This window comes from Oreochromis aureus, linkage group 6, assembly GCF_013358895.1.
Source record: "Oreochromis aureus strain Israel breed Guangdong linkage group 6, ZZ_aureus, whole genome shotgun sequence".
Lineage (NCBI taxonomy): Eukaryota > Metazoa > Chordata > Actinopteri > Cichliformes > Cichlidae > Oreochromis > Oreochromis aureus.
The window spans coordinates 37819201-37846237 of NC_052947.1; the positions used below are offsets into that span (position 1 = coordinate 37819201).

Here is a 27037-nt window from a genome sequence, read left to right on the forward strand (position 1 = left end):
GGCTCAAACCCAGAACTCCTTTGAAGGAATAATGCTGGCATGCTGCTGGTAAACAAGGCGGACTGAAAAGGAAACCTGTCAAAACGTAATAAATGCTTCATTTATTACATTTATCATGTTTATGATTAACTTACAGGAACCTTAAAGTATGAGAGTAAAATGAATATTTTAACTGTTTCATTTTTAGTTAGACTGAACTCAGACTCTCTCATGTTACTGCACCTTAAACTTTAGAGGAGTTCAAATCTGTACCTTTTACTGCTTGGGAACAAATGTGTACATTTTCAACCCTCCATTTGGTATACATGGCTACGTAGAAGTTCACTTTTACTGCACCTCTGCTTCTAAGAATGAAGTTTACAGCACCAAAAGGTGTGTCTGCGGGGACATTCTGCCATGATCGCACACACAGACAATACCAGATGCTGGTAAACATCTGGATGTGGACAGTGAACAAGCATCAGTGTGCCCTTAAGTAAGGTCGTCTTTCTATTTTTTCTGGCCATCCTTGTCCTTTTATTCCTCAGTTTCTCAGCACCACCTCCTTCCTTCCATCCCATCCTCTGCTCTCCCTGTGGCTCATCAATATATCAACCACTGTGATTCTCTCTTTATCTCGCTCTTGGAGGCAGTGCCGCGTACATTAAATATTCAAAGGGAGACCGTCTGGTGCAACAACCCAGCAACCTCTGCACAGAGAGAGAGAGAGACAGAGGCTCAGCATTCTCCGGTTCTCTGCCACCCTGGGGATGGGAGTCTCCGGAAGAGCCCAAAGGGAAGGAGAACCCCTTTCTCCCTCTGGTTATCACTGAGCGCGTGCCGAGGGTCATCTCTGGGTGAACAGCGTGGCCTGAATGTCAAAAAGCTGCAGAAGCTGGTGTGTGGAGCTCAGAGGAAAACAGAAAAGGCCACATAGAAAAACAGCAGCAGGAGGAGGAGGAGTTATGCGGTGTCAGTGTGGGAGGAAATGTTCAAATTAGGTTTAGCACATTTCCCTTTGTGGATGTTTGTGCTTGAATCCCTTTGATTGGTTTTTAATTTAACATAGAGAGCCACAAAGATGCAGCAGATACACGGGCATCCCAGTTCGCCCTGCTGATTTTCACAACAGCTCTCAACCCTGAGTGAGCGTGTGTGTGTGCGCGTGTGTGTAGGTGTGCGTGTATGTGTTTGTGTGTCAATGTGTGTGCCTTTTGTGTAAACTCATTCTTTGCCACCCACACTTGAAGTCGTGAGCAGACAAACCGGCATGACAGTGAGAAGAGAAATACGTCTCTGCCTTGTTAAGGAGTGAACAACAAATGATCTTTTGTGCTTCTGTGTAAGGGAAAAAGTCAGAGGCAAATCCAGTGAAAACAGCTATTAACATGTCTTAATAATCACTTTAGCTCTGTCTCTCAAAAACAACTGCCTCCTTTAATGGCAAAGACTTGCTAACTGTGTGTCTGAAGCACCATCTCCAGCAGCATTATACCTTTACATGTTGAGGCATAAATGATCTGAATGCTGAGAGCTTGGGCCAGAGCTTTTTCCTTTTCTTTCTTTTTCCTATGGTGAGAAACCCATATTTTAACTTAACAATGGCTGCCTCAGAGTCCAAATGCAGCTGGACACTCCCCCGCTCAAAAATCCTGCAAACATCCACACACAACCACCCACTCCCACAGTGTCAGTGCTGACAACTGAAATGGATGGAAAGTAAAACCGCCTCACTTTAAAACAAGGCCGTGAGTGTATGTATGCGCGCGTGTGTGTGTGTCTTCCCATGTTTGTGTGCTTGTAACTGGTGCTGCTGCCCATTCTGGATGGCTTAGTGCTTCAGGAATGAATGGAATGTTGTTTTACACACACGCGCGCACACACACACGCACACACAGCACTGACTGTCTTTATCAAACTGCTTGCTTGTAGTAGTAGTAGTCATGTTTGAGGTGCACAGGGGAATAAAGGAGGAAGTTACACTGATACGTCAGGCCAAGGTCAAATATTTGCAAACCTTGTTTTGATTTGGTCTTAAATGTGCGCTGAATTAAAAATAAAAACACTGCAATAAATTCTCAGAAATTAAGCTCAAGAAAAAGTCTTTGTTACATTTCCCAGAAAGTCCAGAGGATCTACACAAATATTCACTCTAAAGCTAATTACTACACCTCAAGATAACCTTTCGATTGACAAAAATGAAATTTTTAAGTGTAAATTTTAAGTTTAAGGATACAGTTCTACCAAAGAAAAAAAGCAAATTGGGTGAATTTTACTGAATTTTTACTCTTACATTTTGTTTCACTCGTAGATTTTATAGTTTTATTGTATTTACAGTATACTGTATCAGTTTCATTCTGTGCTGGTATGGCGCCTCACATGTTTTCAGACTAGGGATGTTCTTGGTGACTAATACACTAGTCATTTAAACGAGAGGAAAAAAACCTGTCCAGACTAAAAGCATTTCAAACTGAGTCTAAAGGCTCAGTCATGTGACACCAACCTCCTCGCGACCAGAAAAAAACGGTGGTTGCATTGTTTTTAGTTTGTTTTTATGCTGTTGGAGACCAGCTGCAAGAAGTCGCAGTGACCAACCAAAATGCTATTACACAGGTCACCTGGTGGGGAAAAACCCTGTCTAGTGACTGTAATCAGTCTCAGGCAAATCAGTGAAGGTTTGCAAAAAGATGCTATCTAATCCATAAATGCAGACAAACTGTTAACATGTCGCAGTCAGTCTTGGCCTGAGGTGGCAAAACTAGAAGTACTTGTGAAAACACACATATATACACTACCAGTCAAAAGTTTGAACACACCTTCTCATTTAATGGTTTTTCTTTATTTTCACTACTTTCTACATTGTAGATACAAACTGAAGACATCAAATATATGAAGCAAGATTTATGGAATTATGTAGCAAAGAAAAACTTGATAAATAACCCCAGATATGTCTTACATTTTAGATTCCTGAAAGTAGCCACCCTTTGCTTTGTTCATGTCAATGAGCTCCATGATGTAGTTACCTGAGATGGTTTTGACTTCGCAGGTGTCCCTTGTCAGGGTTTATTTGTGGATTTTCTTGCCTTCTTAATGGGGATGGGACCATCAGGTGTGTTGTGCAGAAGTCAGGGTGGTACACAGCTGACAGCCCTATTTGACAACTGTTAGAATTCATATTATGGCAAGAACCAATCAGCTGAATAACAACAGTCCATCATTACTTTAAGAACTGAAGGTCAGTCAGTCTGGGAGATTGCTAAAACTTTGAACATGTCCCCAAGTGCAGTCGCAAAAACCATCAAGCGCTACAACAAAACTGGCTCACATAAGGACTGCCCCAGGAAAGGAAGACCAAGAGTCACCTCTGCTGCTGAGGATAAATTCACCCGAGTCACCAGCCTCAGAAATCACAAGTTAACAGCACCTCAGATTAGAGCAAAATGAAATAAATGCCACACAGAGTTGCAGTAGCAGATACATCTCTACATCAACTGTTCAGAGGAGACTGTGTGAATCAGGCCACATTAGCACTGTGGGTTCTCTCCGGGCACTCCAGCTTCCTCCCACAGACATGCAGTTAGTAGGGTTAGGTTAGTTAGGTTAATCCACCTTCCACCTCTTGGCTCCACCTACAAATTCTGTAAATAAAAATTATGAATAGAATCAGTGACAAAGGACAGCTGTGGTGAAATCCAACACCCAGCGAGTACGGTATATTGCCTGCATGGCGGACCAATGGCTTGTAGCAATGGACCACACCACCCAGCTGATGGTAATCTGGTTACCCTGCAAACATTCAAGAATGCTTCTGCTGTTTATATTATGTTTATAGTGATTAAAATAAAGCAAAATATACAAAATTTTAAAAGTTTCTTAATTGAAAGAAAGAGAAAAGGAAAAAAAAACATTATGTGAAGTGTGACTGAAACCCACAACAAAAAAAGGTAAAACTAATCTGTGTAGGTGGAGAAGACGCTCTGCCGACATCTGTTCCAGTTGCCAACCATATTAGTTGTAGCTGTTTAAAAAAAACACAAAGATAAATGTCTTTAATTCTTTCTTTGCAATAATCTGATCTATACTTCTGAATTTGTAAGAGACAGTCTGACGTGACCTCCTCTATGTGGACACTTCAACATTCGTCCGTCTAGTTTTCTGCCGCCGTTTTCCTTCGTGAGATGATAGCATTATTAAACACCGTATAAATATTGCACGAGCTATTTGAAACCATTAATCAGATTTCTCTATAGTCCACTATAATTTAAAAGTCACTGAAATGTGTGGAACTTTGTGGATAAAACTCTTGATATCAGATTAGTTTGTTGAGGCTAACCTTGTCAGTGCGGGCACCAGCACCCTTCCTTTGTTGCACATTGATGTCCACATGCCTGTGCAAAATGTGCCACACCAATAAGCTGAAATTAATTCTGCTCAATATTAATTTTTATCTCTTTAAAAGCTTATAGTGTGACTCAGTTTCTCTTGTGGCCCTGTTTGCTTGCTCAGTCCAAAAGCAGTACGGTCAGTAAGCCTAGAAAGATGCTGTAGATCTGCCAGTCAGTTCCCCAGTGTTTGAATAGGAATCTAAGTTCATCTAATCTGTGCATCAATTTTTTTGCAGTTTTTTTAAAAGGTCAGTGTTTGTACCATTACATTAAGGTAGGAAAGTGTTATTTGGTCAAGGGTCAAGATTTGTCTCACACGGGTACAAATAGGTATCCCCTGTTAAGGGTACATCAGCAGACCCTAGAAGCTGTCATCCCAGTAACAAGTCAGTGCACACTCAAAGTTTAGATACTTTACTTTCTGAGAGTATAACTCATACAAGTTATAACGCTGGCTTTAAAGCCCAAACTGTAGAACATCCCTCACATATTTTTGGTGTAATTCCCAAGAGTTACACTTCCGAGCAATTACTGACAATAAATCCCATTATTTAATAAGACTGGAAGCTAATTTGGAAAACATGATGTCAGTTGGTGAAAAAGCTAAGCCATGTTATTTTGTTTATTGGAGAATTGAATTATGTTCATTTGGCCAAAGCGATAAATAATAATTTCAATAAATCATCACAAGCAATACAAACTATATGCCAACTAAAAGATGAAATATTCATTTTTAGCTGTTAGAGATCTGTCACTGTTACTCTGTTGGTTGGTTTTATCCCCACTTTGAATGAAAATTCCCACAGCTATTTAATATTTTGCTAATAATTCTAGTACAGACATTTAATGTTCATGTACAGACATGAACATGTTGACTGAATAGAAGGAGTTCTTTACCTGAACAGGTGTATGCCTGAATGAGAATTGTTGCTTTAAACAATGGTGGTAATACTCGGGTTTATCAGCTAATAGGCTGTTGTGATTCAGGTATATTAATGACTTCATCAAATTACTTATTTAATAAAGGCTCCTTTGTCTGGTCGAACATTAAAAGCTGTAGTTCTGCAACCTGCGATTAGTCTGATTGCTAGAAAGAGTTTAGACTTTAGGTCTTCCTTTTTTTTTTAAATGAACTATGCATAACTAAAGAGCTGACTTTAAAAAAAAAAATAATTTAAGCCCTTCTTTAATGTTACGGTTAAAAACAACACAACAACTTTTGCTGAACTAGTCCAACACTCGTTCATCCAAAGCGATGCGCAAAGTTTTCACAGAGTTTGTGCCCTATCAGCTGTTGAAGAACATGCTCACATGTCACTTCACATTTGCATTTACATAAGGAGTGTTGTGGTTAATGGTGAAATAGGAGCCCAAAGGAGACACGCGAGCAGGCAAGGATCAAGATAAATATGAACCTTTACTGTTGGTGTAGCAGTAGCCCAAAAGGCAACTAAATAACAAGTCCATGGATGAGCAGAGGAGGCGCTAGGGAAAATACCAGGAACTCGGGAGCCACAGGGGATAGCAGAAAACCCACAGTAAACAGTATGACGTGACAACAAGCAGAAACAGACTGAGGGTAAAAATACACACAGAGACACTCAGGGAAGGTGAACACAGCTGAGGCAAACACTCAGGTGCAAGCAATCAGGGAAACTAACACCAGAAACAAGGGTTAGCAAAATAAAACAGGAAATGGTGAAGACCTAACACAGAGACGAAGGTACAAGGGGCAAGCGGAGAACCGTAACTGTAAAAATATAAGACCAATCAGAGAGCAACGCAACTAATACCTATAATGGAGGGAGCATATTAAGGAAATACACAAAGGTGAAAAGCTAAACAGTAATTTAAAAATCAAACTGAACACAGTAAATAATAAACAGAACTTAATATCATAAATACCCCCAGAAAACTATCATTTCTCATGATATTACTTCTAAAAGACTAAAACATTTGGAAATGAATTGCATTTCATGACCCATAACATGTTGTTCAATCAGGAAACTGCAACACAACACTGCACATCCTGTTCAGATCGAATGTGCCGTACTCCGTTCTTTCCTTTGTGTGCCTGCCAGTGTGTGAGCTAAGTTTCCCATTTCTTCTCCTTAACTTTACTAAATTAGCAGCTTTATTCCATTCATTAGTGTTGACCACTGCTTGTTATTGTTTCCATTTTCCTTGAAGGTAACAATGATGTGTAACACCTGAGTGGAAATTCCTCAAAGTCAGTCAGCTGTTTAATAGCGATACTCTGTTCCCCATACTTGGACTGGACTGTGAGTGCAAATAGTACTCAGCTTATTTAAAGTAGAGACATGCAATCTAAGTCTTCCTTCTTGACCTTTGCTCTTATGTATTTTATAAATTTATATTAAATGCTATCTGTCAGCGATTGTCTCTAAACTACAGACACGCAGCAGTTTGCTTCATAAAGAGCACAATACTGAGATTAATCACACTCCTGACACGTATACTACCAAATAGCTGTGCAGTTGTTAGCAGCCACCATTTCATTGCTTTGTGATCAAAAAACAATGTGTGCTGATTTAACTCTGGCAACCATTCATTGGCTCCCTGTTAAATCCAGTTTTAACTTAAAATCCTTGTCCTCACATGAAAACGCCCTGAAGGATCAGACCTTGTTATTCCTAAAGCCCTCACAGGGTGATATTTCCTAATAGAGCACTTTGCTCATACACTGCAGGCTTACCCGTGGTTCCTCGAGTTTCTAAAAGTATAACCAGAGGCAGAGCCTTCAGCTATCAGGCCCCTCTCCTGTGGAACCAGCTCCCAGTTTGGATTCAGGAGGCAGAAATCTCTCTGCTTTTAAGGTTAGGCTTCACTTTTCTTTTCGATAAAGCTTGTAGTTAGGGCTGGATCAGATGACCCTCAACCCTCCATTAGTTTAGCTGCTATAGGCTCAGGCTGCAGGGGGAACTTCCTATGATGCTGAGTATTTTTTCTCTTGTTTTCACTCCACATCTCTCACCTCTCTTTTCATATCTTTCCCCTTTTTTGACCAATTATCATAGAAGATGCCCACTATTCCCCGACCCTGTTTCTGTTGGAGGCCTCTTTGTCCTTAAAATTGATTTCTTCCTCCCCGCTGTCACCAAGCGCTTGCTCATAGGCAGTGGTGTTCTCCAGCCCTCCGTGATCCTGAATTTAAAAAGTTGTCAAGAAAATGGATGAATGAATGAATTTAACATAGCACAATGTGTTATGTGTATGTCTACGCACTGTTCAGGTTCAGGTGTGCTGTCATTGTCAGTAGCTGTAGTAACAGTCTTCCCAGCATTTCTGCTTGTGCTCTGTTACCTCTCTGGTCTCTTGTTAAGTTTTAAGATTCATCAATATCTCTTTTTGTCTTTTTTATTTTTTATTTTGGTGGTTAGTTTTCCTTCAAATGACCTAAAGCTAATCTTTTGTTAGATATTTTTGCATCAATTCTGCATTTGGGTCCTCAAATGCACGACGTGAAAAGGGCCTAAAGAGTGATCACAATAGAGCAGCAGGAATAACACAGGAGCATCCAAAGAAGAATAAACATGAGAACACAGCCCGTCCTTCGTGTGCGCTTTGCTTCTCAAATGATTAATTGTTTCAAAATTGAACATTTTCAAATCAAATCAAATCAAATCAAATCAAATCACCTTTATTGTCACGTCACATGTGCAGGTACACTGGTACAGTACATGCGAGTGAAATTCTTGTGTGGGAGCTTCACAAGCAACAGAGTTGTGCAAAATACAATAACGTGCAACAAGCAAAATATAAAATGGTTAATCTAAAAGTAATAAATATATGTACCATATATAAAGGTATATACATTACTGAATGTGTGTACTAAATATGTTTTTCTACGTGTGTGTGTGTGTGTGTGTGTGTGTGTGTGTGTGTGTGTGTGTGTGTGTGTGTGTGTGTGTGTGTGTGTGTGTGTGTGTGTGAGTGTGTATATACATGTTTTACAAATGAAATAGAGTAAACAATAAAATAAGATATATAAAATATACAGAGGTAGGTATGTGCAAAACAGTGGCATTAATGTACAGTATGGAGTGCATAATGTTGAAGTTCCAGTAGTGAGGGTGAGGTGTCTATGACGTGTTCAGCAGTCTGATGGCCTGGTGGAAAAAGCTGTCTCTCAGTCTGCTGGTTCGGGACCGGATGCTGCAGAACCTCCTTCCTGATGGAAGTAGTCTGAAGAGTTTATGGCTGGGGTGACTGGAGTCCTTGATGATCCTCCCGCTTTCCTCAGGCACCGCTTCCTGTAGATGTCTTGGAGGGAGGAAGCTCACCTCCAATTATCCGTTCAGCACACCGCACTACTCTCTGGAGAGCTTTGCGGTTGTAAGCGGTGCTGTTGCCGTACCAGGTGGTGATGCATCCGGTGAGGATGCTCTCAATGGCACAGCGATAGAAGGTCCTGAGGATGCGGGGCTCATGCCGAATCTTTTCAGTCTCCTGAGAAAGAAGAGGCGCTGCTGCGCCTTCTTCACTGTCTTGTTTATGTGTACTGACCACGTAAGATCCTCAGCCAGATGTACACCAAGGAAGCGGAAGCTGCTCACTCTCTCCACAGCGGCGCCGTTGATGGTGATGGGGTGTGTACTCCTCTGCACCTCCGGAAGTCCACTATCAGCTCCTTTGTCTTTGCGACGTTGAGGGTGAGATGGTTGTCTTGACACCAGTGGGTCAGGCGCTGACCTCCTCCCTGTAGGCCGTCTCATCACCGTTGGTGATAAGACCCACCACTGTAGTGTCGTCCGCAAACTTCTTCACAATGATGTTGGAGTTGTTAGTGGCCGTGCAGTCGTAGGTGTAGAGTGAGTAGAGGAGAGGGCTCAGTACACACCCCTGTGGAGCACCAGTGTTCAGTGTGATGATGGGGATGAGGTGGTGCTGCCCAGTCTGACCACTTGGCGTCTGTCAGACAGGAAGTTAAGGATCCAGCTGCAGAGAGAGCTGCTCAGTCCTAGATCCTGCAGTTTCCTGTCCAGCTTCGAGGGAACGATGGTGTTGAATGCTGAGCTGTAATCTACAAACAGCATTCTCACATACGTGTCTCTCTTCTCCAGGTGTGACAGGGCAGCATGGAGTGTCAGGGCTATGGCATCATCAGTGGACCTGTTGTGGCGGTATGCGAACTGTAGAGGGTCCAGTGAGTCGGGTAGTGCGGAGCAGATGAAGTCCCTGACCAGCTTCTCGAAGCATTTGCTCACGATAGGGGTCAGGGCTACAGGTCGCCAGTCGTTCAATGAGGAGATGGTGGAGGATTTGGGTACAGGGACGATGGTGGCCATTTTGAAGCAGGCTGGGACTACAGACAGAGAGAGGGAAAGGTTGAAGATGTGTGTAAACACTCCAGCCAGCTGAGCCGCGCATGACTTGAGGACGCGGCCGGGAATCCCGTCCGGACCAGTAGCTTTGCGTGGGTTCACTCTCCTGAAGTACCTCCGCACATCCTCCTCAGACACAGTGTGCGCACTGACGTGCGGATGACGGTGTTTAGGTATTCTAAGTAATTACCTCATCATTTTGGATGGATAGATGGGTGCCAGCTTGTTAATATCTGAGTTTAAATGAGCATCAGTTGGTGGATAATGATCCGTAGTCTAAATGTTCCAGGTAAACTTTTTATCACTGTAAAAACTGAGTCCTCTATAATTTAGTCACAATGCTAGGTGCTATCAGTTTTTAAGATAGATACAAGAATGGACAGTGCACAAGAGAGATGAAGAGGAGAGTGCAGGCAGGGTGGAGCAGGTGGGCATGAGTGTCAGGGGTGATTTGTTAGCATAGCAGCAAGAGTGAAAGGAAAAAGGTTTACAAGATGGATGTGAGACCTGCTATGATGGACGGTTTGGAGACGGTGGCAATGACAACAAGACAGGAGGCCGAGCTGACGGCGGCAGAGCTGAAGATGTTAAGATTTTTGTGACCAGGGTGGACAGGATTAGAAATGAGTATGTCAGAGGGACAGTTCATTTTCAGCAGTTTGGAGACAACTCTTTAGTTATTATTAATCTCTGCCTCTTTTCCACAGCTTGTCTTTGTTCTGTCTTCGTCCCCTCATCCCTACTGGTCGCTGCAGTGGGCCGCCCGTCCCTGAGCCTGGTTCTGCTGGAGGTTTCTTCCTGTTAAAAGGGAGTTTTCCCTTCCCACTGTTACCAAAGTGCTTGCTCATAGAGGTTCATCTGATTGTTGGGGTGTTCTCTGTTTTCTCTATATTATTGTGGGGTCTTTATCTTACAATATAAAGCAGCTTAAGGCAACTGTTGTTGTGGCTTTGTGTTATATAAAAAAAAATTGAATTGACTTGAAAATAAGGTTAAAATGGTTGAGACTGTGGAAATGATGTTGAATTTGAGACTGCCAGGCAGAAGTAAAAAAGGAGTACCGCAGAGAAGATTTATGGATGTAGTGAAGGAGGACACAGAGAGGGTTGGTGTGACTTTTTCACTCTCCCCGAGCACAACATGCCACATTCACCCAAGCACTTTTTTTCCTGTGCTTTTAAGGGCTTTCTAACTAACATTCACAATCCAATGGCTGCATCGGAGAGTAACTAGGGGTTAGTATCTTACCCAAGGATATTTCACATGTGGACGGGGGGAGTCAGGGATCGAACCACCAACCTCTGATGGGCCGATGACCTGCTCTGCCTCCTGAGCTACAGCCACCTGTGATGCTGAATGTATGAAAAGTAAGAGATATTTCAAGATCTTGACAAACTGTTTTGATAAAACATATCAAAGAGTATATAGAGATCCAAAAAGCTTACATGAAATCTAAATTATAAAGCGCATGTCAGAGGACATATTGTATGCTAATTTTTTATGACAAAATTCATCTGTTTTGAAAGTGGTTCATTAAATGTGAATTTTGTACCTACTATGAAAGGCAGGTGTTTTAGCAGTGAGTTTAACTGTCCAGTGTGCTTGAGATCAAATTGCGCTGCAGATATCTCATGAGCTAACGTGAGTTTGGCACCGATGATATCAACAGATAAAATTTGCGACTGCACATCAAGATATTGTCACTGAGGAAAGTTCAGTCACTGGGGATGTGTGCATATTTACACTCTGATGAATCCTTCTTTAGTTTATTGGATTGATTTATCTCAGATTGACAGATATGAACATGGTTGTTCAGTTGATGATGTGACTGTAATCCCAAGTACTGGATTCCAGTGTTTACCATGAAGCCACTCATCCTACGAGCTTATACAGGATGAGTGTATAACCAGGGCTTTGGTCCAGCTGCTATGCCAATTTAATGATATTTCATAGCCTTATAGACCAGAAGTACAACCAGAGGAAATGCCTATCTGATTGATCTTACTTATTGATACAGTTTGGACCAAACATAACATTAATTATTCCAAGGTGGAAGGATCCACAGTAGAATTTCATATCCACAGACGCTGACTCGAATCTAAAAAGGAACTCTCTCAGTCGGGGGATCGCGCTCTTCTGAGGTGTAGAGCAGCATAAGCACGTAAAAAAAGGACCAGATACGTTATTTGAGCCAATATTTCGCCCAGGGCTAGTGGAGACATCTCCTTGCTCAACCCAGAACAACAACGAGTGAACCAAAGCCTTTCGTCTGTCTACAAAGCAAAGCGAAAGCCAAGATGTTCCAAGAAAATCCTCGTGGCTTCGGGTCTAGCAGATTGGGGATGATGAAACACAGGGAAACAGTGTAGTAAGAATTTGCTTCTGCCACTATATTTCTTTCCATACCATTGGCATGTCAACAAAGATGTGGGGTCCCTGTTTTTACATTTCAGGGTTACAGCTGTTGCTGTTTGACACCAAACTCCACGCAGATTACTCGGTCATCAAATGTTCTTTCAGAACTCTGAATATTTTTTCCTGTGTGACAGTCAGTTGATGCAGTTGAGTTCTCTGTCTGTCCATTTAGTTATAACTACTCTTTTAACTAGTTCCTATTTTATTTAAAGTAAACACTGTTATTGGTGAGCCCTTCCTGTGGGCTGCAGGGCTTTCTCACAAAAACACGGCTTATTATTATCATTATTATTATTATTATTATTATTATTATTATTATTATTATTATTATTATGAGTGACTTCTTTACTGAAGATGCTGGTTGGCAACCCGGAGACTCGTAAGACAATTTTGTTCCAGGTAGGAAACTGTATTACAGATAGAAAAATCATAACAGCTGTTCATAGATGATAAGAGATTGCACAGATAAGAAGCTAGTTTACCCAGCATGGCTTTGTAAATACAGATACACCAATGTCGTTGTCTCCTTTGCCATAATGAAAGCCAAAATAAATAGATTTGATATTAAATGTAAACAACAGTAATACACAGATTTCAGACACATTATCAGGACAATATGCAAGAAGGTCCTGAGCTTGACTCCATCATCTGTCCGGGGCCTGTCAGTGTGGAGTTTGGGTGGGTTCTTTCCGGATACTCCAGCTTCCTAGGATGATACTTTTTTAATTACATCCCCTCCCAAAGTATAGATGCCATCATGACTGTAACCACAACTGCTGTCGGTTCTTAACTCTGAAGCTAACCACCGCCACACCGCCATGGTGTGTCATAGGACGTGTGTCAAGAGTCATTCCTAGCTCTGGAAGCGCCGTGCTCCAACACGTCACAAGCAAGACCATACACAGCACTCAGTGAAGAAATGTCATGACTTTCTCTTTAAAATTTTAATCTGACAATCTCCACAGCTTTTCATACGCTCTAGTTTTTGCCATGGTTTGGGAAAGATGGCTCACAGAGGTCAGAATATTTCTCAGCCTCAATAAACGGTCTCTCCACATCTCTTACGCTCCACACAAACGAGACACCAACAGCAGTAAGCCGCTAAAGCGGAGCTAAGAAGGGAGCAAGTGGAGGAAAAAACTGTTTTCTCCTCCACGTTTTCAGGAATGGTGTGTCTGTTGTCACATAGCAGCACGTCAACAATCACCAACACACTGAGGGTTGCATAGGAAAAATCACAGCACCAGCCATTTATAACAGACGGATGCAACAGCCATGACATCTCCCAGTGGTTTTGGTTTTGTCAGTATTTTGGCTACACCATGTTGGGTTTTTTGAGACCATATTTGTTGGATGGGCTGCACCACGCAGTGGAGTGAATTCGTTGTCAGGTAAGTCCATTAAAAGCGCTTCGAAAGGCACCAAAGACATGATGGAGTTGAGCAATTCAAATCAGCTACAGCTGTCTGTGTTGGCAAATGAAAGCACTAAAACGCATAAGTCTAAGCTTTGCCAGTATCCTAAAGAATGAGTTTTTAAACACTGAATCGGCTATAGATAACAAAACGGTGTTTTATAGCAGGCTCTTTAAAGTTGTAGTCCAGTATAGGTGTAGATTCACTCTGCAAACAGCCTCAAATGGCATTAGAGGAACTGCAGTCTTCGGTGACTGCTTGGTCACAACCTTGTCCAAAATGGCAAATGTACCACACAGCAAAACAAATCCAGCTACAGATGCCTCGTCACCGTTAGTAACAGTCGTTATGATGTATGTGAGGGGACTGCCTATAGGTAGAATGTGCAGTTTCAATCATTATATATTTTTCTAACAAGCTTACAGCTGGACATCACCCAGAGTAAAGATCATCCAACTCTATACAACATTTATGTTCTTACATGCACATTTGTCTGTTAATGCCTACAAAAGTTCAATTCTGCCACTGCTACAGTGGTAGATGTTCACATTAAATATGGCTGTAGTTTCAAATATTGAAGTCAGTGGATGTGCAAGTGCCCAAAAAGCTCTAATCTAAAATCCAAAAAGCTCTGGCTTCATATTAATCAAAAAACTCCGTTTCAGGAAGTTTTTTTCTACTCCTCGTTCTGTATGATGTCAGTAAGAGAACATATCACTAATGACAATATCTCAGCAGCACAGCTGATCCCTGAGCCCCGGGCTGTGAACACAGAAGCCCTGACCAACTCATTTTGCTTGCGATGGGCAGCCAATCAGAAGAAAGTTGGCTTAAAGGGCTAAAATCTGGGATCTGCACCAGCATTCAATAAAAGACAAATAAGGATTATTTTCATCTGTATATCACGTGGCCTTCATCTCAGTCATCAGTTTAAATAGCACGTGCCTTTGTTTAGATTTTTGCTTAGTAGAAAAAAAATGATACACCCAGTCATGTACATCCAGCATCCACCAATGAAGCACCAGCAAGGATGGGCTGGGCTAAAGCTGTTCTTCATACTGCAAGTGTTGCTGGAGCATCATCCTCTTTAGACTTGTGCTCTTCTTTGTGCACACCGTGAGTCGGTGAGGATGTACCAGAAACCTCTCTGTGTTTCTACAACTGTGAATCATGCAAAGCTACTTTAGAGTCCAAAGTCCAAAATAAACACATGGAAATTTGCATATTAGGTCTTAAGATATTAGACATCTTTTTTCTTTCTTTCTTTTTTTTTTTAACAAATCTTAACGCATTCTTTGCCTGAATCTAACAATATAAAATAGACAAATATTTTTCACCAGTTTTTGAAGTCACAGACATGCAATGTTTTTCTGTTAACTGGACTCTCAGATCAGAAAACACCTCTATGTTTAGCTCGAAAGCACAGCTGCAAAAACATATTGCGTCATTCAATTAAAAGGAATTGCAACAAAAAAGGTTGGGAAACCGTGGTCTGTGGTATCGGTGTGGAAGATTCCTCACGGAATAATCTTAACACAAATGACTTTTGGCTTCAAAACACTACAAGAGGATGTTTTGAAACTAAGATCATCAAATATGGTGAACTTCCTGTAGATGAAGAGAAAACTAAATCTGCCCTCTGCGAGTGAAGTAATCGTGATCACTGGTGCTCGTGCAGGAACCAAATAACCTTTTAACACTGAGACAGGAAACAGAAATGAATAACATGCAATGGAGTGGAAGCAGAGACACATGCTGCCCATGTTTAATTGCCAAGCAGAGAGTGCGATTGTGTGCGTGCGTATGTCTCTGTTGGTGTACAGTATGTGAGGGGGTGAAGGACTGTGTGCGTGAGTACATGCGTGTGTGTTGGTGGGATGGTTAGAAAGAGACAAGGGAGCACATATGGCCCGAACAGTCGGGGATGGAGCTCAGAACTCCCACATGACATGGCAGATAAAAATAAAAATGGGAGAGAGAGGTGCACAGACAGTGACGGAGAGAGAGATAACTGGGCTCTGCTGCGACGTAACAGAAATAAACCACATGTGTTTGTCTGGGTAAGATTCACATTGCTGTCCATTTGTGTGTGTATGTGTGTCCAAGTCTGTGGTGCTCCTTGGTGAAATGAGGAGAATAGAGTCTGGAGACTGTATATAAAAAATGGATGTCCTGTTTAAAAGTCTTAATTTTAGCATTCTGGCTGCCAAAATGTTGGTTTTCTGTTGCCAGATATGACCATATTTGGACAAAAGATTGGAGTGATAAACTATTTAATTCAGTTTTATTTATATAGCTCCAAATCATAACAACAGTTGCCTCAAGGTGCTTTATATTGTGAGATAAAGACCTTACAACAGTACAGCGAAAGCAGAGAATACCCCATCGATCATGTGACGCCCTATGAGAAAGCGCTTTGGCGACAGTGGGAAGGAAAACCTCCCTTTCAACAGGAAGAAACCTTCAGCAGAACCAGGCTCAGGGAGGGAGGGCCATCTGCCGTGACTGCTTGGGGTTAGGGGAGGAAGACACAACACAGACACGCTGTGGAAGAGAGCCACAGATTAACAGTAACTACCAGCTAATGTTAGCAGCTCGGTTAACCAGGTAAATCCACAGACCACATGGGTGCCTCTCACAGACCCAGATACCGCTTCAATCATCATCATCATCCGGTTTGTTCCAGTGTATACACACAGCTGATGCTCCAGCTGTTGTCACTGGAACAACTGCAAGATCTAGCCAAGGTTCTTCACGAGTGACGGCGTCAGTGTATCTGGTGCATGGAGAACCACACAGTCGCTTCCATCCTGCAACACTTGCATCAGACTGTGGGCCTGCCTGGGTAGGATAATTGCGAGGTAGTTGCTAAAGATGTGCAAACCACTGCTCTTGCCACTGTGCAGGTAAGACAGGTGTAGGAGGTTTCTGTGTTGTCAGTCTGACCATAGCAGCTCCATATTGTCCAGTTCATCCCTTATCCCTCTTCTCCACATGTCCAAACCATCTCAACCTTGCCTCTCCAAATGGTCTCCAAACAGCTCAACCTGAGCTGTCACTCTGATGATTGAAGTCCAGCTGTGGATCAAGCATACAGATGAAGCTACAAATAAGCTGCATGGACCCCTGGTTTAGCCAATGAAACACTCTTAGGTTAGAAAAACATCATGCAGGTCAAAATGTAGTCGTGAATGTAGAAAAGTAACAAACAAAAGTGGGACACACACCAAAGGACATGCTGTGTGTCAAAACTGCACTAATTGAGGCTCCAGAGATGAAAATGTGCTGATAAATTGCTTTGAAGAAGCAAATTAGCTTTGGAGCATAAACCTTTTCATACGTACAAGCCTATCAATATGTTTAATTCTTTGTTATTTTTTATTTTTGGAGCCACCTTTAAGTGGCCATCACAGGACCTGTAGTTTTTTCAGTGTTGTCTTCATAATTTGGTGATTATAACTTGGATGGTCATGTGTCACTGAAATATGCAAAATGTCTGCGATTCATGACATGCACTGAGCATGAGAAGTCAGATACTGGAAAGTGATAAGAAGACAGGAATCACATGGTCACCAGTTCAGTGGATCAACACTTGTTATTAATACTAAGGGTCTTTAAATTTAACTGGATAAACCTTTTCTTTCTTATATTATAACATGGAGAACATCTGAATGTTTAAGAAGAAGCACACCAGCAAACATCTTAATGAAAGAGAGGCCTGAGAATAAAACGGCTATGTCATCATTATCACTTCCTGCTCAAATTCTTTCAGTGGTGATTCACCAGCCCCTGAAAAGATCTCACTTTGCACATTTAAATGTCATTTTTTATACCTTTTTAAATAAGCGCGGCCAGGATTTGAGTGCGTGTCATATTCAACAATAATGGCTTCCTGTAGTGGACCTTAATACAAATATTTGCATTTTGTGTTTAAAAATTGGCGTTAAACCTTCCAAACTCCCATCTTCTGTTTTCAGCTCACAGTCTGTATGTTGAACTCAATTTAAAAAATGTTCATTATAAGATAACATGTTCAGTCCTCTTTAAAAATGCTCCAGCGATGGATAATTACAAGTTATAGTCATGAACTTCAGTCTGAGGAGGAACTCATTTCCACCCGTTTACCTCCGATGGCACTCTATTTTTGTGTGAAATGGGTGTAACCTGCAGTGGGCCTGCAGAGCTCAACACACCACAACTTGAGTAAATAGGCAAAACAAGCAAATCAAGAAAACACCATCATCTGTTTGACAACACAAGTGGAGCTTCTTTTTTTTAAAGGAAGCTGCAACTGCTGAGCTATCAATCAAAGAATGGCCTTTGTGTAATCCATATATTTGGCTGCTGTCTCTGTTTTTGTTTGTTGTCTGTATGTAAAGAGTATTTCTGTACCTGCGCCTTGCTTCCATGCTTCTGGAGAGATTTCTGTATTTGTGAAAACTAAACTTAAACTGGTATATTGTGTGTAAATATTTCAAAGGCCACAATAGAGGACAGATGCTACATTTAAACTTTTGCCCTCCAACGAGCTCCCTTGCTTTGTTGTGTTGTGCATTTATAGTTAGTTTTTTTTGCACACCCGCAGCTCCTTTTTGCTTTTTATTGTTTTAAAGTTTGTATTTTTGAGCTTGGATTGTTTTATGAATTTGTTAAAAACTGAGTAACTGCTTAATCTAGTATGATACGATCTTATGTGCAAGAATCAAATAATAATAATTTATTCATAAATCTCCAAACAGTAAAGCCCAACCACCCCTGCACGAGCAGAAGCTAAGTTTAAACTTTGGCTGACTTTAATAAAATTTTTAAACTGCCTATTGTGTTTGGGGTTTTTTTCCTACTCGTTTCTGCTGAGTTTTAGTATTTGAAAGACATTTTACTTTTTGATTTTTTATCTATGTTTGCGGCTCATTTTGAGTGTTGTATCGTCTTGCGTTTCTTTTTACCCCCTAAACGCCGTTTCTGTCTCTTTGCGTGCTTCTCTCCTCAGTTACAATCTGCTAACCTTTCTCTTAACCCTTTATTTACCCGTTAAGACAGCTCAGGACGGGTCACACGTCCCCTGGTGGATTCCACTCCGTGTTTTCCTGGTTTCCACCATCGGGCTCTTCGCACAGCCTTTAGCTGGTTTTTACTAAACTCCTGATATCACTCCGCTGGCATGGTGGAGAAGCGGACCTGATTATTGTGATGGTGGCAGGCGGCAGGCAGTGACTAGAGACTTCCGCCACTGCTTCCCATATCCGCGTTTTGCGCCGTCTGTCCTACTATCTAGTTGCTTCACAATCCGACTACCGAAGGCGCTTGTTCGCTTTCCCCCCAACTCAACAACATCTTACCCGGGATTTCTTTCAAACCAAAACCAGATGAGATGCAAGTTCACTGGGAAACTCTGGAGCCCGTTCGGTTTAGGCAGCAAAACTTTTTCTCAGAGGACGGCACGGTGAACCAGAGAGTGGACTGTTGCTGCTGCCGCCGCTGCTCCTCTGCGGGACGGTTTGTGCGCATATGAGCGCTGGGTGCCCGCTCGCACCGTCGCTATACTGCTGTGTGTTTTTGCTCTTATCAGCGTGGCAGCGGCGTTATTGTTGAATTCAGTTTGGGGGCTTTGTGTTGTGTTTAGCACTTGGAAAGAGAAGAAGAGACGCTCAGCCGCATGACCGAGAGCCTCGCAGCCCTTTAAACCTTCCACTCCCGGTTGTTGCCCTCTTCTTCAGCGGCCGTACCTTCCGCCCGCTGCCCGGCTACTCGGGACCTTTCGCCGGCGGAGGACGCGCAGAGAAAGCGGACTCTAGGTGGTGGAGGTGGAGGTGGAAGGAGGAGGAGGAGGTGGCGGCGGTGGCGCTGAGCTTAACTGGAAGAAAAGTTCTTCCAAAATAGCCGCCGCTCGGCCCCGTGATGGGGGACTTCGCCTCCCCCGCTGCCGGACCCAACGGCAGTATCTGCATCAACAACAGCATGAACCCGGCCGCCGCGAGCATGGGGCCCGCCGCGAGCGTGGTGGGAATACCTAAGCACAGCACGGTGGTGGAGAGGCTGAGGCAGCGGATAGAAGGCTGCAGGAAACACCACATAACCTGCGAGACCAGGTATCAGCAAGCCCACGCCGAGCAGATGGAGATAGACCGCAGGGACACGGTCAACCTGTACCAGCGGAGTCTGGAGCAAAGGGCCAAAAAGTCCGCCAGCGGCAGCAGCACCAAGCAGCCCCAGAGCAAGCAGCTGGACCCGGACTCTGCGACCTCCGCGGAGCAGAGGAATAACACGCTCATAGCGGTAAGGACGAGCTGACGGCGACGGCCACCGACAGCTCACACACAAACACAAACACGACACACTTTCGCTCATTTCCCCTCCATCTCTGCTCCCCAGTCTCTCTCTCCCCTCCAACCCCCCGCAAGCTGCACAGCTTCTTCTTGTTCATCACTCAGAAAACTTGTTGAAAACATGCTCGCTAATCGCCGCTTTCTTTCTCGGCGCTCGCTCCACTTTTTTTCCTCCAAGTTCTTTTGTTTACAAAGAAGTCCGGCCCCTCGTTGGAGCCAACAGGCTGCAGTTTGGGGCTTGGATTGCGCTCTGTGTGGAAATGACAAGCCTGGCAGCTGATATTTGATCGTATTCTGCGAGATCAGTGCGGCTTCGTGCTCAAAGGGGGGCTCAAAGTTTTTTTTGTTATTTTTTTGGGGCGGCGGGGGGCACTTTCAGTTGTCAGGTTCTGAAACTAGTCAGTAACTTCTGGAGGATGGCTCGCGCTGTTTTTGCATGAAAATAACTTCTCCTTTCTTGTTCTTGGGTGGAAATTGTTCTGCAACACAGGGGAGCATTAGCATTGCAACACTGCTTCCTTGCTCTCGGCAGCAGCAGTTAATGCTCCAGCCTGCACTGTAACCTTTGTCACATACTCTCAAAATCTGCAGTTTGTCCCCGGTGACACACACACACACACACACACACACACACACACACACACACACAATCAAAGCCACCCCGGACTTAAAGCAACCTGCCAGCTGACTTCAGATGAATGCCACAGTAGTTTGTGAACATTTGTTACACTGTCATTAACTCCTAGCTCTTCAGGTTCGCCCGTGAATGCAGCGATCGCATAACATGTTTAGCAATTACCTCAATAGCTGCATGTCCTTCTGAAGATATTGCACTTGTCATTTGTCATTACAGTCACAGTGGGTTTTATAGGAGTGCTAGGGTGTTTTCCTGTTGGTAGGGGGCAGTGGTAACATATGGAGGGCTGGTGAGTTGCTCGTGGCTGTCCAGGCTGTGAACGATCTTGACTGTTTTTGTTGCTCAGGTGAGAGATCTTCACTCCCGGTGTTTGGCTGTTTGTGTGAGAGAGATTCTAGGCAGACGCTTGCAAACTGTGAGGTGTCCCTGCCTGCTCCACGTCTCCCGTGGGCTCTACTTTCCTTTAGAAAAGACCAAAGGATGCATGTGGGGAATGTCAACATTGTTATCCCTTTTGTTGCTGCAATGAGCCCAGTTCCTCCCCTTTTGAAATGCAAAATACGGAGCGTCTTTTAATTTCTGAGGCAGCCTCGCTTGTTATTTAAGAGCAAACCAGAGCAGCTCCAGCATGAGACGAGCGGCAGGGATTTTAATAGTGCAGGAGCTCCCAGCGGCCCTTGTGGACATTAAACCGAACCGCCCATTAGATGGCCGGCAACAAATGCTCCGAGAATGGAAGGATTACTGCTTAAAGACACAGTGGCATCCCTCTCCGTCTCTCTCTCTGCTCCTTTCCCATTCACTGATGGCGACAGCTTGTACGCAAACACAGCATTCAATAGCTGAAACACACAGAGCTGTGTGTTAGCACCCTCTTTATGTTACATTGTAAGTTCTTGGCAGTGTGCAGTCGCGGAGATTAAAAGGAAAGTCTCCCATCCGTCGCCCGTTTTACCCCTCAGAAGAAGGGAGCTGCAGCTAGATGGCTGTATGTAGTCACTTCACAAGCAGGCATTCGAGGAAAGCCAAGTATTCCGATGATGTGATTATGCAGATGTGCATGCACAATTTCAACAGAGGCCGTAATGTGTCGCGTGTATGTTGCAGACCGTATGGGGAGGGTGTGATGTGAACATAGTGTTGGCTGAAAAAGCACAATCTTTTCACGATTTAGTTAAAAAGATGAAAAGCTGACATCATGAGGCTAAATTCACACACACTTCAGCTGTGAAACGTTTGTGCTCTACTACAGGTTGGCTTTGAGTGCCAGTATAGTAATCACCAGTTTGAAGAATGTCAGGAATGCCTACAGTGTGCAAAAAAACCCAAACCCCAACATCAGCGAGAGTTTAAAGTAGAAAAGCAGAAATACAGTTAAATACCTTCAAATGCAAATAATGTCTTTCTGAACCAAATCCAAACTGTGTCAGTGTAATATTTCATATTTGGTATTGTCATGCTCATCTCAGCACACTGTGCTTTGGTCTAATGGTTCTCAGACACACCCACGTCAGGGTTGGGGAAAGCCTGTAATCATGGAAAGTGGGTGTTTGTGTCTCTAGACTAACTATTAGTGAGACCGGAGAAGAAGACGACACCGTGTGTCTGAGTGAGACCTTTTCTGTCTTGCTCAGACATTGTTTAAAGAGCCAACAGCCAACTAAAGCCTCGGGTACAGGGGTCCTGGGATGTGGTAGTTCCTGTATAACCAACTGTTTGCCCGTCTGGAGATTCACTTTCACAAGACGGACACTTCCAAACTTTTAATTGTCAGATAATGAGAGGGTAGCTTGCAGAACGCCAAGCTGCCTTTCTGCTTTCTGTCAACATCCATATATCACGTTACACTAACAGTGGAATAGTTGAACGCTCATTTACATATTAAACACTTCTGAAGGGTTCTTAATTGTGCACCAACTGTTATAATGGGCAGTGAAGACAGTATACTGTATAGAAATGTTTCACAGCAGACAGGCGATCGCATTTATCTCCTTGAGGTAAAGTTGAGCACAGTGAAGTTATTTATTAACTCCTCTTTTCAACCTCCAAGAAGAATAAATACATTTTTGATTTTGTCACTTACCATGGCTATCAGTACAACATATTCATGCTTAGTTAATATTAAACTGGACCTGTTACACATTTCCTTGTTAATACAGGATACTCGCTTTAAACATGGTCAGGATTTCAAATAAAGCCAGAATCTCAGGTTTAATACTGCTCTGAACACTTTTTTCTGCTTTTGGCTTTTGCATGATGTCGCTGAAGGCAGAGATTCCTAATATGGTCATCTTTGGCATCAGATGACCATATGAACCATCCACCTTCTGTTTAAATCTTTTGTTTACAAGAGGCAGCCAATCAGAAGCAAACAAGCTATTGCATTTTTTCTTGTGTTTGGATTTTAGGCTAGGCTATACTAATGCTGAGGGAAAAAATGGCCCAATAATTTTTATGATAAAAATAAATGTTTATTAGCAAAGAGAAGCTAAATTTACTGAGTGTCTGAGGAGGCGTTTTCACCCCTTCGGTGAGCATGTACGATCAGCGCTTGCAGCCCGCAAGCCATCATAGATAAAATCTGGACCGTCATAGCGTATGCACACATAAAGCTAAATTTGAGCTCTAACCGTGTCAAGTGGGATGCAAGTACAACAGAAATACAGAGGCTAGTAGCAACATTGTTACTGTGGGTTACTAAGTAGGTGAGGCACAGTTCCATAAAATGTGCTGCTCCAGTTGTACGATCAACAAACAAGACCATTTTACAACAGAATCAGACCCGCTGCAAGCTCAGGTACACACCTGTAAAGCTTTGGGACTGCATCCTGCACATGGTGACAAAATATGTCAAGAGAGACGGACAGATATGCAAATGGTGTTAGGTCAAAGGTCAAAGTTCAGTTCACACTTGCTGCACAATTAAGAATTTTGAAGAAGTTCTACAATTCTAAAAGTGTTTTTTGACTAACTGCTCTACCTCCTACCCTAAGCCCCCTGCTACCACACACTCTCATGACACTTCATGACATTGTCATCACCTCTAATCTACTGGTTTGGGTTTTTGGAGCCAAATTTTCCAGCATTTTGTGTCACTGGACTCAACTTTATCAGTTTGCCTGTTCTTAAATGTGCAAATAGTCTCCATATACAGATATAATATTTTCTACTTTTAAAAAAACGACCACATTTAAAGGTAAATCATTTCACTGCTCACTCCAGAGCCTGCACTTAAAGTTATACTCGTGACAGATTTTTATACTTCATCTGTCTGAAGCGCTTATTCAATTCAGGGTCACAGGGCCAGGCTGAGGTGAACCCAGCTGTCATAGGGCGAGAGACACGGTGCAACCTGGACAGGTCACGAGTCCATCACAGGGAGACACGAACCGTTCACCTTCACACCCACAGGTGATTTAGATCAGCAGCTAACCAAACCTGCATGTCTTTGACTGCGGGAGGAGAAACTACACAAACTCCAAACAGAGGAACACCAGGCAGCCGATCGATTTGTGCTGCGTTCCTTCGCCTCGGAAGTCGGATGATGACATCATACTTAAGTTGACCACATCATAGTGGCAGTACGCGGGAAAAGAATCACTTGTTTTTCTCTCTGGTAAAGTCGCACCCTCACAAGAAATACCACTCACTGAGTTTTGCTGTTTAGGGTGAGTCATCACTGTGCTGTTGGGACAACATATACGCTGCAGACGTGAGATGTACTTCCTGTTGAAATACATTAGTTAAAAAAACATGAACATTTTTATCCATGAAATCAAACAAATAAGCTTCTGAGATTTAAAATCTTTGCACCTGGTTGGTAATTTTGTTTCCGTATCTCGTTCAGCATGAAATAAAACTTGTGTTTTTGTTATGATTGTTTTAAATGATCCACCTTTAGGCCGTTGAGCAAAGGGGTCGAAAATTTGTCACCGTGTCGGCCCATTTCTTTGTTTTATTTTAATGAGATGGAGGTGTTTTTGATTAAGGTGTGGGCAGCTCTGCTCCTCCTTTAAGTTTAAATAGTATAAGAAACTTTGACACCTGCCGCTCAGTCACTGGATAACAGATGACATTTTTGTCAATATTCTACCACTGCTGAATATTACAAGTCTATGATGTCAGTATGATCCCCTATATTTATCCGTTTGATGCGTTCATCTTCCCAGAATGACATTTGACAGCCCACAGGGAGCAGGTGTGAAGCTGTTCATTACATCTGTTGGTGGAGAGAGAATTAGTGATGGCAGCTCGGGCCTTCGAGACCACAGTCAGGAGAGAAATTAGTGTGTAATCTTGCTTTTTTCCCCCTTCTATGACAACTGAATTCGAAAGTCTAAAAGTGAAAATTGCATGTTGATACTGAGGGAGTGACACACAAATCTGATTCGGGCGTATCTAATGTCTTAACGCGATGAGACGTTTCCCACTCTTGCCTCCAACAGAACACATTCACGAGTGGCTGCCGTGTTTTAGCGTTTTTGCTGACGTCCTGATGGAAGCACAGGGGAGGAGGGGGAATGTTGCCAGGATCCAGCCCGTGACCTTTCAGTCAGAGGCACGTGTCTCCGATCCAATGGGCCGTGATGTTGCTTAAAAGCAGAATCGTGACCCGTACTTTTTTCTGACAAAACATCCAGTCAGATCTGATTACCTCGTCGCTAACAAGTTTGCAGCTGCGAGGCCGAGGTGCACAGCAAGGGGCTCGTTAGTTCCACTAAAACACAGTAGCTCAGGACAGTCTGTCTTCGGCTCTGCTCACTCCTTGGCATTCACCTCGCAGAGGAATGTCTCACACACACACACACACACACACACACACACACACACACACACACACACACACACACACACACACACACACACACACACACACACACACACACACACACTGTTGTCCTGCTCGACTCTTGGCAGCAGAGGCCTGAGTGTGGGCGGCTGAGTTTTCATGAATCTGAGGCCATCCCTCCCTTCCTCTCCTCCCTCCCTCCCTCCCTCTGTTCAACACTTCTCTGGTTTCAGCGTTAGTAAAGCACTAATGTAGCGTACATGGTCCTGGTAGCTATAGCATTGTTAAAGTCAGCTGGGACAGTTGCCCATTTGCTATATTTAAACCAGCGAGCTGGCGAGGAGCTTACACTCACAAGTACGCGCAGGCACACACGCAGAGCGTGACGTCGGCGAACACCCGTGACATCACAGTCATGCTGTTTTCAACTCATTACACGCTAATTTGACTGACTCCCTCTGCTTTTTTTTTTTCTGACTGTTCCTTTTTAACTCCCTCTCTTCTGCTCTCATGTGCTCCATGTTAACATTTTTGTCACTTTTTTTTTTTTTTTTTCTCGCTCCTTCTCACCCTCGGCCCTAAGTCCCTGCACACACACACACACACACACACACACACACACACACACACACACACACACACACACACACACACACACACGAGCTGGATGTTTTTGATTTGGGGCGGCTGCGACCACATTCCCTTCCTCCCACGCTTGTTCACATGTTCTACAGGAACACACACACAATCTGCAGAGACCCTTGAATATTCAGAGGACTCGGGCTCTTTAGAAAGTTTTAACTAGCTGAAACAAAAAGGATTTCAAAATAAAATTTAAAGCTAATCAGACGTAATAAATGATTCTCGATGAGAGTTCTTCCTCTTTGATGCCCGTACAGGGATCCAGAGGGTCGTCACGTTCGCGTTTCAGGCCTCAAACGTTTTCTTACCTGTTTTCACAGGATTTACAACTTTGTGTTGTTTTCGCCTGCTGAAAAAAATCATTTAAATTTCAAATTTATGACTTTTAGAAAGCCTTAATCGTCGATTCCATATCAAAGGCGTTCGCACGTGTTCACAGTCTGCAGCTGCTTTGTAAAGTCACTGTTTTCTACTCTGTGCACAGATTTCTCAGCTTGACTGTACTTGATTTTTTAGGGCATTTTTGTTCCAGTTTTGGATGGATGACAGAAAGTGAGGTGACATGTGACAAGAGGCATTAAAACCCACAGTGCTGTTTTCTTTTCAGTCGACCCACCTGCTTGTAGGTAGCTGCTGAAGGGAAAAAAGCGAAGAGCTAACGGATTATCTCCCTGTTTTTACATTTTCTGTTTGCTCTTTAACGTGTGTTAATATGCTGTATACACAGCAGAACATGTTTGAGAATCAAATCCAGGTGAATTAAATATTTTTTATTGTCATAATGAAGACTTGGTGACTGTCTGCTGTAATTTTCAAATGTGGAAGACTTAAAGTGGCCAAGCTTTGACTTTATAGCCTATAATTTTCTGCACTTACTATATGAACCAGAAACGATCAGCTGACATATTATTTAATCACAGACAGACAGTTAATTTGCTATTTTGATAATCATGTGTTCGTTATAAGCACCGGTAGTAAGTTTGTGAAATTTCTTCCCTCCTGGTTATAACAACTGTAAGTGGTATTGTTACAAAGTGGAAGCGTTTAAGGACCACAGCAACTCATCCATGAAGTGGCAGACCACGTAAAGATACAGAGCGAGGT

The 27037-nt window shown here is 42.9% G+C and overlaps 1 protein-coding gene across 1 annotated transcript in view; it reads left to right on the forward strand.

Annotated features, from left to right (window-relative positions):
- The first annotated feature begins 18707 nt into the window (after nt 1-18707).
- maml3 (mastermind-like transcriptional coactivator 3) overlaps nt 18708-27037 on the forward strand; it is a 132383-nt gene continuing 124053 nt past the window's right edge. The window contains exon 1 of the mRNA XM_031754200.2: nt 18708-19815. Coding sequence (XP_031610060.1) covers nt 19438-19815 — 378 coding nt within the window. The 5' untranslated portion in view covers nt 18708-19437. The remainder of the gene's footprint in view (nt 19816-27037) is intronic.